At 40.5% G+C, this 19,109-nt stretch overlaps 1 protein-coding gene across 6 annotated transcripts in view; it reads right to left on the minus strand.

The window, feature by feature from the left end:
* adgrb1a (adhesion G protein-coupled receptor B1a) overlaps positions 1-19,109 on the minus strand; it is a 227,193-nt gene that overhangs the window by 68,556 nt on the left and 139,528 nt on the right. For all 6 annotated transcript variants that reach the window (XM_028470093.1, XM_028470091.1, XM_028470094.1 and 3 more), the window contains exon 18: positions 4,395-4,521. In XM_028470093.1, coding sequence (XP_028325894.1) covers positions 4,395-4,521 — 127 coding nt within the window. The remainder of the gene's footprint in view (positions 1-4,394; positions 4,522-19,109) is intronic.

Genomic DNA, 19,109 nt, shown 5'->3' on the forward strand with positions numbered 1-19,109 from the left:
TCAATTTTTGAGAATCGGTTAAAACAAGAATCCATTTTGAATCGATTTGTGACCCTAAGAATCGGAATCGAATCAAATTTTGAGACACCCAAAGATTCACATCCCTACTAAAATATCACTAAAGCGTTTTCACGCTTTCATGTTTTGATATTGAAATGTATCGCAAAAGTACAAAGGAAACACTTTTTCTGCGATTACACATCCTGTGGTGTACCTGGGGCCACATTTATAAACGCTGCGTACGTACAAAAGAAAGCGTACGCCACCAATAAGCAAAGTTTGGGATTTATAAAAAAAAAACCTAGCGAGGTAATGTGCGCACCTCCACGACAGCTCTGACCCTGCCGTACGCACAAAATCATGAGAAACGGGAAACTCCAACGCCAACAGGAGAAGAATGAAATTAAAGACAGCTCTGTGAACACATTGAACATTTTCACAACACATTATTTGAAGGATGCATTTACAAAAACGGAGGAGGAAAAAATTAAACTGACGCCCCAGGGAGTGAGTGACGTGTGCGTGCCTACAAATAAAGTTTTATATTAATGATAATAATAATAATTGTAATCAAAATCACATGATCATTGCGCAAAACTGCCGATCAATTGGCTGCAACACCTGTAGCTGTTATAAAAAGGAACACAGTCTAATGCGTAAAGACGCACAGTGGCTCATCTGGCACTGCTGGAAGACGTGGTGCACGGGATACACCGGAGGGAGAGGATCTTCAAAGACCAGCAAGATCTGTAGGCAGGACCCCGTGAGGACGAGGTGCTGAGGGAGGGAGGAAGAGGTGCTGCAGTGGTAGCAAGACAACCTGCTCCTCACAGGAGTTAAAAACTAATATTTTCTTTAAAAAATGATAAATATTTCTAAAAAAAAACAGAATTTGGAAAAAAATAAAATGGAATTTGGAAAAAAGTAAAACAGATTTTATAGGGCCCTACATAAGAGTTACGAGGCTCCAAAACAACCTTCAATGAAAACTAGGGATGTAACTCCCGATACGATTCGATTCTCTCACGATTTATTTTACAAAATGGGACTGTATATAAATGAATGAAAAATATTCCTTTATTTTTTTTGGGAAAATGCTGTTTTTCATTGTCAAAAGAATCCCTTGAGAAACTATTTAAAACAATGCAATTTAATTAAAAATAAATCTTGAATGAAATAAATAAAGGAATAATACAAATGAAGAAGCTTATTATTTAAGTTCTGGTTCTACAGTAAACAATACAAAACTGCATAATAGTTATTTTTGAAAGTGCAACTGAAAATGTATTTTGTGCCTTAACAATTGGACTTAAAAAAAAAAAAAAGTCATTTTACTGTATTTACATCAGATATATGTTTGGACCAGCAGAGGGCGCTGGTAACCCAGTGGTCGGTTGCCATGCAGATATTCTGTGCAGTGAAGAAGAAATGCCATGCTAGCAGGCAGAGCTAATAGAAAAACGTGACTTTTACAGATATTCATGTAATATTACAGATATTCTTTCGGTGCTAAAGGGGTAAGGAATCATTTATGAATATGTTTAAGAGTTGAAGGCGGCCAGAAAGAAAGTATTAGCAGACTCCGCTCGCCGCCAACATTTCTGCTGGTTAAAAAAAGTACTGCGATTCAATTTTCACAGCATCGATGTGAACCTTGGTACCTATGAATCGATTTTTAACTGCCTTACAATTAATCCTTACGTCCCTAATGAAAACACGTTCAAAGCGCATTTATACATTTTCTAAATGTAAAAATATTGCTTTTATTTTGCAAAAAACTGTAATTGAAACACAACTACAGATGGCATGCGTCTTCTTACTGGGACAGACCAATGGGTTAAACTGGTATTTATGAGACACTTAGAAGAGGCAGATTAAAACCTTCCACAGGGATTAAATTTAATTTTGTATATTCTGCTTCCAGCGTTAATTACGTTAAATAACGCTCAAAGATAGTTATTACAAAAGTTTGTTCTACATTGAGCTAAAAATACACCTTCAATAGTAAAAACATCACAAAGTGTATAAATGTTTTTGTATGGAGAAAAGGGGCAATTCACAGGTTTTATATTTTTCTGGATGAAACATAATTGAGGAAACTATGGAGGAACCAAAGTGGATCTACAATATCTTTTCACATTTTCACTGTGGACAAGAGGACAGATCACGTACTGGACTCGTCTAGAAACTGAAGGAGTTTTGAGGAAACAGTCGAGCTTTGCTCCTTCATATAATTATGGTGTGCGTGTGTGTGTGTGTAGGAATGACATTTATTTAGCTTTAATTGTACATTAGGACTCCCTCTGTGACAACATTATGACGTCAATAAGTGAAAAATAAATTAGAACGCACACCACTGAAGGCCTAGATGTAAAACGCACAGTCAGCCGCTGCAAAAAAAGTGACAGAAACCAAAAAGTAATCTCCTCTTAGGACTAGAACTGAAGGTACATGTAAAATGGCTGTTTTAAACCTCACTTTCTGCCAAAAACATCAAATACCAACATTTTATACAAATACTTTTTGAAAGCACCTGAGATTTTCTTGCCAGAAACATTTCTTTGATTTGCTGAGAATATTCTTTACACATCTCCCTTTCTCGCTCTCAGCAAAGGTACAGAGCTAACTATTTCTTTCAACAAACTAATAATTACAAATCAAACATAATGTAAATCAAGCAGCAGTAATTACATTTCAAGCAGAAAAATCACCAATTCCATCTTCTACTCCTCCAGACCATATACTGTAAAAAAGACGGCGCTTTAGCCCGGGAAAGGGGCGGGGCCTGTGAGCAACAGCTGTCAGACAGTCCGTCAAACACAATCCTGGCTCTGATTGGTCCTTTTTGCTCGGTCGCATTGCATTCTGGCAATCTGCCAAAGGCAGCAGGAGGGACTCACTGAGCCTGTTTTTTTCACACAAAGTACTAGTTTCATGTAAAGCTGTCCTTACATAGTGACAGCTTTAGCAAATATGACAAAACATCACTTTTGAGAGTTGCAGACTGCACCTTTAAAGTCAATGGTGCTATTTTATTTTAAAAAAAATAAATAAATATTTCATACAGATGCCTTTGTGGAAAATAATTTAAGTTAAAATTGTGCAAAATTTCATATCTTGCTTTTTTAGTTAATACATGAGATGTTTACTGTATGCAAGGGAAACACAACAAGAGTTATTACCAATAAATAAATATAGGGGGTGAAAGTAACTTTTGCTTTGAGTACTATTTAATGTAGGAGTGTGACGATATCGCGATACGGCAATGTATCGCAATATTTTTCTGCACGATCGATTATCGATATGCTCCCGCTTTTTTAAAACCTTTCTTGCTTTTTCACTAAAATGTGCAGGTAGGTCTTCACAGAAATGTTGTTGCTGTTTGTTGAAGGAACCAATATATTGCACTATAATGGTGTCACTGGTAAGAAAGACCCTATTTTTTGTTTACAGAAAGCACTATTGGAGTTATTTATTTGTTTACATTGGTATGTTGACACTTATTTACAGAAATGTTGCACTAAAATAGTGTTACTGTTCAGAGGACACTTTTTCAATCTATTGTCTTTCAGAGATGTAAAATAAAAAATTTATTTTTTTCCACTTAATCTTTTTTTTTGTTATATCATAGATTATTGTAGATTGATTTCTGACCAATATATCAATATATATATATCGTGAGATAATCATTATCATGAGCATTGAATCACCTATGGTGAGGTACCCAGAGGTACCCACCCCTAATTTAATGAAGCTACTTTTTACTTGTTTGAGTATTGTATTTATGACTTACTTGGACTTGTGTACAATTTCCATCAAGTACCAGTACTTCTACTTGAGTAGAATACTCTTTACACCTCTGCTCTTCACTAACTCACGCCAAAACTGAAGCTAATATTTGTCACGCAGCAGGTGAGGCGAGGGCACGTGGAGCAGTGTCCACCTTGTTACCAGGGCAACATTAACCAAGCGAACCACTGACGGTGATTTTAAACCCAGTGGGAGGAGGCACGTGGCACTGGGGACTCTGCAGTGGAAAGCAAGTGCACGCACGCGCCATGCCAGTTGGTGTTTCATTTCATCATCGTGTTGTCACTCAGCACCAGCTTTACAGCTCACGGTTACTATGGAGACGCCTGTGACGGCGCTAAATGCTAAAGATGCTAATGTTAACGTAATGGCCGTTGAAACAATCAATGCAGGTGATGCTAACAGCTCGTGTCCATGTGTCCTCTGACGGCGCTCTGCCGCCATGCTGCACTGGGGGGGGAGGGGGGGGGTTAATGATAATGTCGTCCTTTGGGGACAAACAGCTGATACACCCACCACACACTAAGTGTCTCACACACCTTTCACGCTAAGAAGCCGCCGAGTGGAGGCTGTGTCGGACTTACCGTGTCGGGGTTCAGCCTGGCTAAGATGGCGAAGGTGGACAGTCTCTCACACACGCATTTGGTTCTGAGAGAGTCGAGCAGCACGGCTCTGCAGCCCCTGGTAGACCAGGATCCGAGCAGAGAGGAGCTGCACACACACACGCATAGACAGGGAAAGAGAGAGAGAAAGGGCAGAGCGGTGTGGTGAATAAAGAGGAAGCAGATAAATCCAGCAGCAGCACAGGGCGGTGATATGGCGGTGCAGCGACCTACTGCTACTGCTACTACTGCTTCCTGTGCAGCATCAGCACCACCACTGCTACTGTCATCAACACAACTATTACAGCCTCACAAATATACACATCAGCATCATCATCTCACCTCATATCAACACTTCCACGTTCCTATGCTTTTTTTATTATCACTCTTACTGTTAATGGTGAACCATTATGAGCAGGCCCAGTTGTTTAAAGCTATTCTGATCAGATTGTGGATAAGATTGGATCAATTCTTAAAAATGGCTCATTTAAATAAATAAAAAATAAAATGTAAAAAAAAATTAAAATGATTATGTAATCAAATTATGGTTTTAATCTGGAACAAACCTTCAGTTTGTGTTGTTGAAAACATTTGAGTAGGATTGGGATAACTTTGATCCAAAATCAGGATTATTCTGATTACAGCAAATTAGTGGATTCAGGATGGATTTCAGGAACAAAATGTGATTTAAATAAACTTCTAGACTTAAATAACTTTAACCCAAAGGATAATTCAGTTTTTGCCAACAATAACAATAAAAGTCAGTACATTGACAGTCACAGAGATGCTCCTTTCCACATCAGTTTTTAACCATCATGTAGTTCAGCGTCCACAGCGGGAAACAATATGAATAGAAATATTACAAATCGATCAGTTCATGAGACTCCTGTCCAGGTTTAACAGCCTGATGGCAAAAGGCTTTGCATATCAGTTTGATGGCATTAAAATAAATAGACAGAAAAAGGATATTTTACAGTTAACCGTACGCTGACTAAACTACTGACTTTTCATTAAACCTGTCTTTTGGAGCTATATCTGGTGTGCGGACTCACTTTTGTCATGGTTTTTCCATCCGCTGGGATGAGTGACCCTATGAACTTTTCATCTTTTTATCATTAGAATAAAACTCAGACTGAGATCATAGAAATAACACAGAAAACAACAAAGTTTCTGTGCTTTTCCGTGTTGTCATTTTGTATATTTTCTGTCAGTTTGTCATTTCACATTTTTGTAGTAGCGTTTGTATATTTATGTGTTGATTTTTGGAGTTATCTTGTGTGTTTGAGTCAATGTGTATAGTATTGTTGTCAGATTGTGTTTTTGAGTCATTTTATTGCAATTTTGTTGTAATTTATACATTTTTGAATAATTTTTGAGTATTTTTCTAGTTAATTTATTTATTTTTCAGGTTAATTTTTTTGTCATCTTGTCTATTTTTTTTTTAGTAATTTTGTATACTTTTGTTGTCCTTTTGTGTCATTTTGTGCTTTTACTTTGAAGGGGCCACCTCTCGTGTAGATCTTAGCACTTGTGCGTTACTGCAGGAAGACCTTGGGTGTTGGGTTTGATTCACTATGGGAAAGTGCTTAGACCTGTCTGTGTGGAGTATACGTGTTCTTCTCATGCCTGCAGGATGCTTCTGTAGTGTTCTCCCAAAGTTAACACATATATAGGTTAACTGAAGTCTTTAATCTGCTTATTATAGCAGAAGTGTCTGTTTTTGGCATTGGTGTTCTGTCCTGAGTGGACCCCACCTTCACCCTGAGGTGAACTGGGAGGCACCAGCAGAACCCTACCAATGTACTGCATTAAGAGCAAAGAAGAATGAACACATTTCAAAACATTTTTATTCATCTTTTTTCTTGCTTGGTTCAAAGCAGCTTCTATAAGTTTGACAACACAAGCAATTAAACATAAAAGTGCATCTGACAGAGCTTCTGAGGGCAGCCTTCCATTTCTTTGCTTGAGTGCACAGAGAAATTAGACAAATAAATCAAATTGATGAAAACAACTAGCTGACTATAATGGATGAACAACAAACAGCAACAGACAGGGGAGTCCAAATCCATTCATCCAAATCCACTGCCATCTGATTGCTTTGAATGAACTGAATTCAGACGTAGTTTGATGATGCAGGTCATGAGAAGGAAAAAAGTTTTCACAGCAGAGATTGTAGAGGCAGCACATTTAGTCCTTCTGTTTTCAGCTGATTCCTATCTTGTCCTCTGACTGCACACATAATCCTCTCTCTCTCTCTCTCTACATATATATATACTATGACTGCTGCTGCCTGCATGCATCTCACACACTTCATTTTGTGCAATTGATTGTCTCAAGGTCAACTTTGCGGAGGCTGCATCTGGACTTTTGCTTTTGCTGTACTACATTCTCCCATTAAAAGCTTCAGTCCTGCCACTTAGATTTTGAGTGTTTGGTGGAGAACATGCAATGACTTAGGCCTGGACGATAAAACAATAACAATATATATTGCGATAGAGATTTAGTCCATATCAATAGAAAAAAACCCGGAAACAACCCCCAGACCCAGAACTGCAAGGCATTCTGGGGGATGTAGGCAGATAAACAGCTTGAGCCGCTTCAAAGTAGCTGTGTACATTAGTAGTTTTTTGTTTCACCACCTCAAAAGATGACCCAAGCAAATATCGCGGTCAGTACACGCTGCCGCCGCTCCCCCTCCCGCCACTCACACAGAAAAAATATGGGAAATTTTATGGCGCCCACTACGAGCCGTCCCACCATTCTAACTAAGCACCAGTATCCCTTATATCTTAAGATAGGTGTACAAGAAATCTAAAATACCCACTTGTCAATCACTTAGGGCACTATTCTCCCATGCGCTTAAGTCCAAAAAGCCGTGCAGCGGCGCTGTTTTTGGCTGTGTGCTATTCTCCCCCTGTACTTAAGTCAGTCTCTGCGCACCTTCATCCCAGTTACGCACTGTAGGTGGAGCGGCACAAATCTGGCTTCACGCGCATTCTCCGGTGTGCTTAAGTCCTTTTCCTCTTATGCCCTTCTAACCCTGGAATAAGTGCTGTACCCCGATAAGGTGAAACATATTGCACTAGAAATATGGACTTAGTTACATTTGAAGCCACACGGACTCGTGCGTCAGGCAGCAGCGGCTGTGATCATTCAGCTGCTGCTGCACGATTAATTAAAACTCTGAAAGACGCAGATTTCTGTCTACGTTGGTCACAGTAATTCAACTATTTTCATACTATGTCCAACATAAAGTCACAGTTTGATCCACTACAGAGTGAAACAAGCTGTCATATGCAGATGAGGATGAACCACAAAATGTTCCTACCCAAATTCAATGAGGCTCAGCTCAGGTTGCTTTGATACCAAGATGGCGCCGCGGATGGTTGCCTAGGTACTGCGCTCTCTCGTAGTTGTTATGTTTTTCTTCTTTTTTGTAGTTTCTTGCTCCCCTTCTCTGGTCTCTTTCACCAGAGAAGAACTATTAAACGTAGGACAGTCCTCTGCTGATCTTTTTTCACCGGTTCTCACTGAACCAGAAAGTTATGCGGAGATTCTCACCGGAGGAGCAGCAGTTCTCTATGGAATTTGCAGGAGACGCCGCAGACGCAGACGGGGTAAACGAGCAGGCGCGCTCGTCAAACTGAGGTAGCGGGGATTACGCACTGCGCTTCCATCCATTCACCTGGCGAATGTCCACTTTCTGGCAAATAAAATGGATGAACTGCTGCTCCTAAACACCAGAAACTCGGACTTTTGCAGATCCGCCGCACTGTGTTTTACTGAAACCTGGCTCAGTGAATTCATCCCGGACAGCTCTTTACATCTACCGGACTTTCAGCTCCTCAGAGCGGACCGCGTAAAAGAGCTTTCGGGGATTTTAACAGAGCAAATCTAACCCACAAACTCCCTAAATACAGACAACATATAAAGTGCCCCACCAGGGGTGCTAACACACTGGACCACTGCTACACTGCAATAAAGGATTCATATCATTCTGTTCCCCGTGCAGCTTTGGGGCTCTCTGATCACTGTCTGATTCACCTCATCCCGACCTACAGGCATAAGTTTAAATCTGCTAAACCTGTAGTAAGGACTGTAAAGAGGAGGACAGAGGAGTCAAAGCAGGAGTCACAGGACTGCTTTGACTGTCTCTACACCAATGACTGCACCTCAGGGGACCCCTCTGTGAAACTCCTGAAGTTTGCAGACGACACCACCGTCATCGGTCTCATCAGGGATGGGGACGAGTCTGCCTTCAGACGGGAGGTGGAACAGCTGGCTCTCTGGTGCAGTCAGAACCATCTGGAACTGAACCCGCTCAAGACTGTGGAGATGACAGTGGACTTCAGGAGAAATCCCCCCCCACTCACCCCCCTTACCATTCTGAATAGCAAAGTGGCTACCGTGGACTCCTTCAGGTTCCTGGGATCCACAGTCTCACAGGACCTGAAGTGGACCTCCCACATAGACACAACCAGGAAAAAGGCACAGCAGAGGATGTACTTCCTGCGTCAGCTGAGGAAGTTCAACCTTCCCCAGGAGCTGCTGATCATGTTCTACACCTCCATCATTCAGTCTGTTCTGTGCACCTCCATCACCGTCTGGTTTGGATCTACAACCAAACTAGACAGACACAGACTACAAAGGATAATCAGGACTGCATAAAAGATCATTGGTGTTGATCTGCCCTCCATCCAAGACTTATACCTGTCCAGGGTCAGGAAACGGGCAGGTAGCATCACTGCAGACCCCTCACACCCTGCACACAACCTGTTTAAACTCCTCCCCTCCGGCAGACGCTACAGATCACTGTACGCCAAAACTACCCGCCATAAAAACAGTTTCTTGCCCCAGGCTGTCACTCTGATCAACACTAAACAGTCAGAGTGTCAGACCTGTTTCTGTGACTGTGAAATAACCTGGAACTAAACATAACAACCCTGGATCAACCTGTCACTGTGAAATGTTCATGGACATAATATTTTCATTTAAATGTTCACCTGCACAACTCATCAATGCACTACTGCACTATTATCTTATTATTATTATTGTATTTTATTTCATTTCGTTATTATTATTATTACTATTATTATTATCTTGTTATTTTTATTTAGTTTGCACATATTAGTCTAACTACTCTTATATTAATGTTTATACTTCTTTTTTTTATTTATTTTTCTTTATTCTACTTGATTGTTATTATTTAATGTTACACTATCTGAGAGAGCACAGTTCACCAAAACAAATTCCTCGTGTGTATTCATACACTCTTGGTCAATAAAGTTGATTCTGATTCTGAAATAATTTATATTTTAAAACTGCGTATTATGGAAGCCAATAGTTCTGTTTCACTGAAAACATCCCTCTGTATTAAAGCAGGACGCTCTGCGGCCGGATTATTCTATCATATCTTCAGCGCATCTAACTCAGTCACACTTTACAGCGATGATGATCAGGGAGAAAAATTTTAACTGACTCGGACAGAAGAATGAGGCCGTTCCTCACACTGTAATGATCTGATCAAATCAACCGGTTACATTGTTTATCAATGAAGTGTACTTTATCATTTTCACAAATTTCAATGACATTTCGCTGGGAAAACTCCATGTTCCATGATTTCTAGAGAGCCCAAAAAAATAACAACCTCCTTTCATTCAGCCCGCCTTCATTCACAGACTACGGGGTTTTGCTCTACTTACGCACGGTGGGCGTGTCAGGAGCCTGGACCAGAGAATACGCATAGGAGAAAAGTGTGTATCTGCAGGCGCGCAAAAAAGTGCTTAAGTCCAGACGGGAGAATAGACCCTTTACTGAATACAATTAGGTGATTAGAATCTGGTAGGCCTACCTTAATCTGTGTATTATTCGGTTTTCATTATGTAACAAAAACATGAAAAACAAAAAAAACACTCATTATTTGATATTTGTTTCCAAAACCAAAATGAAAAAAACGGAAAACGCCTTGTTTTTCAAATTCAAGCTCTTTTGCTTCGGTACAGAAAATGGAAAACTGAAAACGAACACCTTTATTTGTTTTCTCAAATACCGATTTGCCAAAGTACGACCCGGAAGTGAAGCGTTACACATTCTGTGATATCTTTAGCTCTGCAACACTTAGGAGTCTCAAAATCCTCCTAAATGTTCGTGAGGAGGTTCTGTACCCAACACCAGCTAAAGCAAAAAGGACACGTTTTGGATGCACAGCTGGAAGCAGCGATCTTGTCATGCCGAACTGCCGTTAGCATAGCCGCTAGCGTCGGATGAGAGTACACTTCCGGGTCACGTACTTTGGCAAATCGGTAATGGAGAAAATTAATAAAGATGTTTATTTTCCGTTTTTCATTTTCTGTACCGAAGTAAAAGAGCTTGGATTTGAAAAACAAGGCGTTTTTTGTTTTTTCATTTTGGTTTTGTAAACAAATATCAAATAATGAGTGTTTTTTTTTTGTTTTTCATGATTTTGTTACATAAGGAAAAACGAATGATACACGGATTTACCTTTGTTGACATTGAAATGCTGTGAACATTCTAACTACGGCTGGATGATATAGACCAAAACTTTTCTTAAAATGACAATATAAGATATAAATCTTGATAATTGGATTTTAAATGAAGTCTGACCAGAAAGACAATTCTAATTCTTGAGTAAATTTGCTGATGCAAAATGCTAAACAGGCTCATTTATTAATAAACAGCTGCACAATATGTGTCACTTTTGGCTTTCTCACCTGTAAAGGACAGCATGTGTGAGTGAGTTCTATAGTGTGGCTTGTTTAGGGGGAGGTCTGGGTTCAGACGCACTCGGGAATCCATCTAACTGTTCCTTATATGCTGTTCTGAGAAGTCAAAACAGTGACTCCTAAAACAAATATTTTGATGCAAAATAAGCTATATATATATATATATTACTACAACATTTTTAGAACACCACACTTTTTCCATTTTTTTTACTGATAATTATTGAGTTTGTGTCATTGCACTCTGAAATGAAAGCATAGAACAAATAAGCAATTTGAGCTGAAAAAGAGATCATGGAATCCATTAACAATATTGTTCACCTGATGATCATGAGGGTCTGGTACCACAGTGCGTTCCAACACTGCTTTAATGCAGACAGAAAAGTTGGAACACCTGTAGGAATTATAGCACCAGCTTTCAAGGCTGATTCAACCTTCATTGCTGCAAAACCGCTTTAAATTGTTAACCCACTTTGTGTTCTCTGAAAAAGGCCTATTTGTATAATTCTGAAATGTGCATTATATTTCAGTTTTGAGTCGCCAATTTTTTTTTTAAAACCTCTAGCTGTTCAATACTTACCTTTGTACCATTTCAAGCTATTCATTGGACTTGCACGACTTGAATTGCAATAAATAACTAGAAAAAATAGGGTGTTCTAAAACTTTTGACTGGTAGTGTATATATCGCTATATGCGATATTTGAGTTTTCTATATCGTCAAAATAGAAAACTTGATATATCTTGACTTACACTATTCCATCCCCCCATGGGAGACGCTAAAATATCAGTTACAAATCTTACAGAATGCGTAACTGTGTCCCACCCTGCTATTCTTTAGAAAGGTAAACTCTATGTCCCATTTTACAAGGTATTTACACAAGTTCTTTGCTTTTTTTCCGATCGTCTTCTTACATCCATCCATCTCTCTTCTTAGTTGTTTCCGGGTTTGTTCCTGCTGTTGGCACTAATCTCGAGAGAACTGCCACCCAGGCCACTACATTATAATACGGGACAGCGGGAAAGAGCGGCAAAATATGTATAAACCCGATACTTGACAGATATGCATAAATGTTAGCATAATACTAACGCCACTATTTATCCATCCCAACTTGTGAAACGCAATATTTTCAAATCATATTTCACGTGTTCTTAAGACAAAGCTGGCCCCATTAGACAGTAATGTAACTATTGTGATTACGTACCCACTGTAGGTGTAATAAAGTATTCAGACCCCTCTAAATTTTTCACTCTGTTTTATTGCAGCCATTTGCTAAAATCAAAAAAGTTCATTTTATTTCTTATTAACTCATTCAGTGCCGTGGAGGTGGGTACAAAATACCCCCAGCCTGTGAGCCAGATAGCAAAATAATAGGTGACATGTAGAAGGTAGCAGCGCTCCTTTGGATGAGAGATCATCCATGGTCATCGGAGCACAGAGGGAGAGAGGAAAGGAGTTTACGAGACAGAATATGGCGCTACGTGCAGAGCTGACGTTCCCAGCAGCGCACACTCCGACCAGAGCAAGTGTGTATAAATGCTTAATAAATTAAGCATTTATTTAAAGTCTATTTCGTACATTTAACAGTTCATTTTTTAAATTGAGGTTTTTTCATAGTTTTGTTGACCTCTTTTTAAATGTTAAAGATTGCATTTCAAATAAAAACATTTAAATTTGTCCTTTTTTCTTCTGGTCCTTATTTTGAATAGGTTAAAAAAGTACAAATCAATAATTATCGATATCCACTCATATGAAACACATATCGTAATACATTTTTCAGGCATATCGCGCAGCCCCAATGACTGGCTCTTGATCCAAGAGACCACGACGTGGTCTTCTCTCAGATCACAAACCACTTTTTGCTTTGCTTTCTTCTCCCATAGGCCTACTTTACCCAACACACTGCCTACACTGATGTCCACACCACACCATACTCATTCCACTCACATAGTTTAGCACCAGGTGTTTCCATGCAGGCAGACCTGCCAATACTGTATCATGTTTTTCTGCAGTATGTGCTTTCTCCTCACCCTTCTCTCTCTTTTTTGTTTCAGGTGTCTTGACGCTGAAGTTGGCAGTTCCTAATCAGTGGTTCGTGGCTCAACTAGTCTGGGACACTCTGATGTTCCATCTCTTGCTCTCCTCTTTCTGTCCACTAACCCCAACCAGTCAAAGCAGATGGCTGCCACATCTGAGCCTGGTTATGCTGGTGATTTGAGTTTTTTCTACCCACTGTAGCTGATGCATGTTCATGAGGATTTGTTGGGTTTTTTCTTAGGAAATGTATATTTTGATAACAGCACTTTGAGACAACTATTGTTGTAATTTGCGCTATATACAGTAAATAAAGCTGATTTAATTAGAATTTTTTTGAGAGTTTTCTGCATGTTTTCATGTAAACGTGGCCATTCTATTAAACTATTAATGTGGCAGTTTAATGCTAACGGCTTGTCTCATGGGTCCGGGGCGGTGCAGTTGATTCCAAAAACTGCACACAGGCTTATCTGGGGCTTATGGAAAGCTTACATTGTGACATAACCGAGAAAATATTTAGTTACAACCAGTGTTGGTCATAGTTGGAAATAGTAAGTGATTACTTAAGTAATCCAGTTACTTTACTGATTACTCATATTCAAATGTAACTGTATTAACTTCACTATATATAATTAAGCTACTTTTCAAAACAGTGACGCACAAAATATTAAACAGTGTTTTTGTTGTCTTTTACGGAGTCAAACTCAAGTAATGTTGTGCTGTAAGAGCGTGTGTGTGCGTGGCCCTTTAACTACTAATGAATAAGCAGGTAGCTCTACCAGTGAGGGAGCGTGAGTGACCGGAGCAGATTGATTAGAGAAGCTGTATGGAGTTTGAGTGACTGGCCAAATAGACATGGCAGGTGTTGTCTTGAACCGGAGTCCTGTGTCCAGGTTATTGACTGCTGTGAAGCGAGGGAGTCAACCTCGAAGCTGTCCTGGAGCGAAGTTAGACTCCCCTGTGTCTTCTGACCACGGTATGGAGATGGGACAGGAAAGGTTAACGGTCGGTACTCCCAAGTTGCTTGGACATGTTCTCGTGGTCTGTTTTCGTGTGTTGTTTTCCAATGATTGTGCCGCGTACGTAACTAGTATGAGGCTACAGCGGCCAACTGAGTTATAATGCTCTATAAAGTGGAATCTAATTATTGCTTCTTCAATTATAATCCCTTACTTTACTCATTATTTGGGAAAAGTAATCAGATTACAGTAATACGTTACTGCCCATCACTGCTTCCAACAAACAGTTCTGTAACAACCTGTAAGCTCACACTTACTCCCTCTGTTCACTCTCATCTCCACAGTGTCTGAGCAGTGGGATGTCTAATATTCTCTCTTCATATGTCACTACAGGGATACAGCAGATTTCACTCATCTACACAACAATAGCATGACTTCATACGGGGGGCCACGTTATGTCAAGGTTGCTAAGTCAAGGGCCGAACTATCTGTTTTTCCCATTTGACTTGTAAGCATTGTTATATGTACATATGTTGCTTCCACCATTAATAGTGCTAATATTATTATTATTATTATTATTATTATTAATAATAATATTAATAATGTATACTTTATTCATCACCGTAGTGAAATTCTCTCTGCATTTTACCCATTTTCCCGGAGGGGTAGCAGTGGACTGCCATTGCAGGCACATCGGGGAGCAGTTGGATAGTGATGTTCCATAATGAAAATTATGTACGAAAAACGGAAATGAGAAAACCAAACCAAAATAAATTATCATGACAAATATTAGTATGTGTACAAACATCACTACAACTAAAGTGTTACAATTGTATAAAACATATAAGAACATGTATTGAACACTGACATTCCAACAATGCACAATACAAAATTAAAAAAATAAAAATAAAAATAGTATTTAACTTGACCCCACTTATGTTTAGATTAAATAATGTGCAGTCCTATAACTGACTGGGTTGGTGAAAGATAGTCATATTAAATCTGTTCTCTCAAAGATTCAAAGTGCATTTAAAGTTGTTGATGAAGGGCTCATCCTCTGCTTCATTATACTCTCAGCACTATGATCTCCTGTACTCTCTCCATGCACATCCAATGTGTCATTTCTTGTGTGCCCTGCTTTATCATCACATCCAAGTAATGATCCTTATAATGCGGATCAAGTTGAGTCGTGATGAAGTCCAGAGGAACTCTGTGAAACTAGTGTGTTATGTCTGTATAATGGGCATAACTGGTGGGCATAACACTGGTTTGTTTTGTTAATTATATTTTCAGCATTGTTTTATTTCTACCCTGGGCTCAGCATTAGTCCATTGAGTCAGCACTGTTCCTATGTGCCGTAATTGTTGTGTCATGCCTGGTAGGAGAAGTTCTGACGTTGACTGATAGAGTCTGCTGTGCTGAGTGTGAGGAAAACGGATGTAAAATAAAGTAGTTGGTTGTGAACACATCAGCATGTAAACGTTTCCTGGCTACTCTGCTCCACGGATACACAATTGGCAACAAGGAGGGCTGATATTTCTCTCAGACCTTTCTGGAGTTACTTGGTGAGCCTCCTGTGTTCTGGATTCGCTGGCTGCAGTCCTTTGAGAACTACTTCATAGCCTTGGGGCTCTACAACGTACGCGAGTTTAGTTAGAAAGCACTGTTGCTACATTGCTTGTGTGCTGAGAGACAGTGTGTGCTTGAGACTTTGGGAGACACAAACTATGCTTTGTCTACATATGCTGTGATTGTGGGACGTCTGAGAACACTGCTGCGATTTATATTTCGCCAGCGTCATTAGCTTCCTGGTAAGTCTGTGCAGCAGTATGTTGCAAATTTGCAGGATGAGACGGTCCGGCAAATGGAACGACCCCACTCCAGTCAAATGTGGATGCTATTCGGGCAATCCCTGAGCCCCGCTTAGCTGCTGAAGTGGCTGCATCGCTGGTCTGACTACCACTGTCAGTACAATTTCGATTTGCAGTTCACTCAAGGGAGAGAATGTGATAGTTGACCATCTTTCGGGCTCAGTCACTGCTCCAGCTCCGCACATGGACTCAGAATGGGCTGAAAAGGACATGATTCAGATGCTGCATTCATCCCTTGAGGCTACCGTGTTAATGCAGGAGCTAAAAGAAGCTTCTGAAACGGACTCTGTCCTCTCACAAGTTCACTCCACTCCATTCCTCCAGAATGGCTGGCCGCACAAAGTACCTGAAGAGCTGGCGGCATTCTCTTGGGTTAAGCTGGAGCTTTACCGCTGGAACGACACCTGTGTATCACGTGGGGCTTTCCACAGTGATTGCGGGTGCTCTTTGTGTGCGTTTTTTGGCGAAGGCGCATGATGGCACATTGTGAAGCTGAAACAACACTGCAGTGACCTGCTGTGGTGGCCAGGAATAGACAAAGAAATTGAGGCCCTAGTTAAGGGCTGTTCTGCCTGCCTCATAAGTGGCAAGAACGGCCACCAGGCACCGCCACCTCTGCAACCTCTTTCCTGGCCCGCTCGTCCCTGGGAACATCTGCAGTTGGACATCTGCAAAGAGATCCACAGGGTCCTCCACCACCAACGCTACCTGGTGGTTGCCTATGGCCTGCACTCAAAATGGCCTAAGTATAATACTACCGGCTCTGTCACTTCTCAGGTCGCTTTTCTCTCGCTGGGGCCTCCCAAAGACCATCACCACCAACAACGAACCACAACTGGTCTATGCCGAGTTTGCTGCTTACCTTGAGACAAGGGCATCCAGCATGTGCGCACTGTGTACTACCAACCCCAGGCAAATGGCGGCATTGAGCATTTTCACCAGTCGCTGAAAAAACAGCCTGAGGGCTAACATGGCCCAAGGAGGATCCTTCGTACAGGCCATCCGTTGTACCTTGCTGCACTACAGGGTCATGCAGCACTCAACCCCAGGGGTCTCCCCTGCCTCTCTCTTGCTGGGCCAGAAGCTGCACATGCCCCTTGACAGGCTTCAGTCCCTCATGCCCCGGTCGTGTCTCCCTGGGCTCTGAGCTTTGGTTGCTCATCAGCAGGGGAGGATGAAGGAATGTTTTGACCTGTCGAAACGGGCCAGGGTCCCAGACATTAGGGCATCGGACTGGGTCAGACCGCCAGCCCTAAGCTCAATATTAGTCTATTGAGTCAGCACTGTTCCTATGTGCCATAATAGTTGTGCCATGCCTGGTTGGAGAAGTTCTGACATTGACTTATAGTCTGCTGTGGTAAGTGTGAAAAAGGGAATGGAAAGTAGTTGGTTGTGAACACATCAGCGTGCAAACGTAGCTGCTCCGCTCCACGGATACAATAGTGTGCTGACTGATTCTAAATCCAAATTTATGCTTCTGGTATGTAGTTTGGATTTTTTTGGATGTGTTGAAATACTGCCACTCCATGGACACCTTGGCCTTTTGCATCACCTGTTATTTTTTCCATGTGATAATGACAGTTTGTGACGTAGTGTCAGGGACGAATGGCTCCAGTGAGCTGGATTTGGCCCATTTGGGGTTGACTGTTTTATACCGACAGTCTGTCTTTGTCCTGTCCTCCCTAACTCATTTCCTCTTGTATTTTCCCCTCTCTCAGGTGTAACACTGCCCTCAGCTTTTTTTCAAAACCTTTTTGCTAATAATACATTCTAGCTTACCCTTCCTTAGGGAAGGCTGCTGATGGTCACAGTTAACACATTAAATGTTTTTCAAGAATAAAACAGGCATAGTTGTTGTGAAAAGATTGCACTACATTTACTGTTAACCTATGATGACATAAGGAGACATGGTGATAAAAAAAACTGCATCATTCTTTAGTAGCCCCATCCATCACGATACCCTGACCATGAACTCTTGAGTGATGCCCCAGAGCTTTTTTCAGGGCGTTAACAGCAATGCAGCTCTTCCTGTTAAAATGTAAAAGAAACACAACAAGCCTACAGCGTATAATAATATATATCATATCGGTAAGAGTGTAAAATAGAAACTTTGGTATTTAGATTTAGTTCAAAACACTTAAAAAAAACCCTGAGTAGGGATGTCAAGTAGGTGGAGAAAAGTCATTGCTTCAGTTGCTGTTATTGATTTCACAGGAGGAAAGTCTAGTGCAAGCGAAAGCCCCCACAGCTTCTATCAACGCCACAATTACAGCTTCTAACGTTTCAATTTCTTTCTGAAAAATGAGCTCATTTAACACAGCTGCTGTTCAGGGTGGATTTTAATTTTGCTTAGAAACGTTTCTCAAATCATCCATTACTTCAACCATGGCAGGGTCACTTCCTTTGTTCTTAATTTGGTAGTGACTCTTTCACCACAAACTCTTAATGTTTCCAAAAAAAAAAGGGGTCGAAAAAAAATAATAGCATTTGACAACAATTTGTTTTAATCAAAGTTTTGTTGTGTTATGTATTGGTATATAATTATTGGGGGTTGTTAACCCTTTTCTGCTACATCAATGGACAAAAAACATCAGTAATGGTCAACGTTTGGCAAATATTTAAGAACCATGCCTAAAAATCCAGAGCTCCTACGTCTACATCAGGCCGTTTATATCAGCAGTTATTGCCACAGTGTGCATCAATGTTTGTTTTGTGTGTGGGTTGGCAGTTTATGATTGTATATTCAATTGATTGGATACAAAAAACTCCTCAGGAGATGAACGTCCTTCATTTCTGTAACAAGTTTATCCACTCATCTAAATGTAAATTCCTACAGTGACACTAAACTGATACCAGATGTTGGGCTTCTTTATTTCACTTTGTCTAACCTTTAGTCCTCACCTACACAATGATCTTCATTTAAACCAAGAGTCAGAGTGACCAGGTTATATAATCTGGAAGAGAACAATGAGAACAATGGCACTTTTTAATACGTTCTACTGATATATATCTGATTGTCCGTGGAGCGTGAGCTGCAGTTTGGCTGTGAGCGACACATTTAATTTTCCGCAGGCTGCATCATTGGCGTTGCAGTG

The sequence above is a fragment of the Gouania willdenowi genome, chromosome 16 (assembly GCF_900634775.1).
Source record: "Gouania willdenowi chromosome 16, fGouWil2.1, whole genome shotgun sequence".
Taxonomy (NCBI): domain Eukaryota; kingdom Metazoa; phylum Chordata; class Actinopteri; order Blenniiformes; family Gobiesocidae; genus Gouania; species Gouania willdenowi.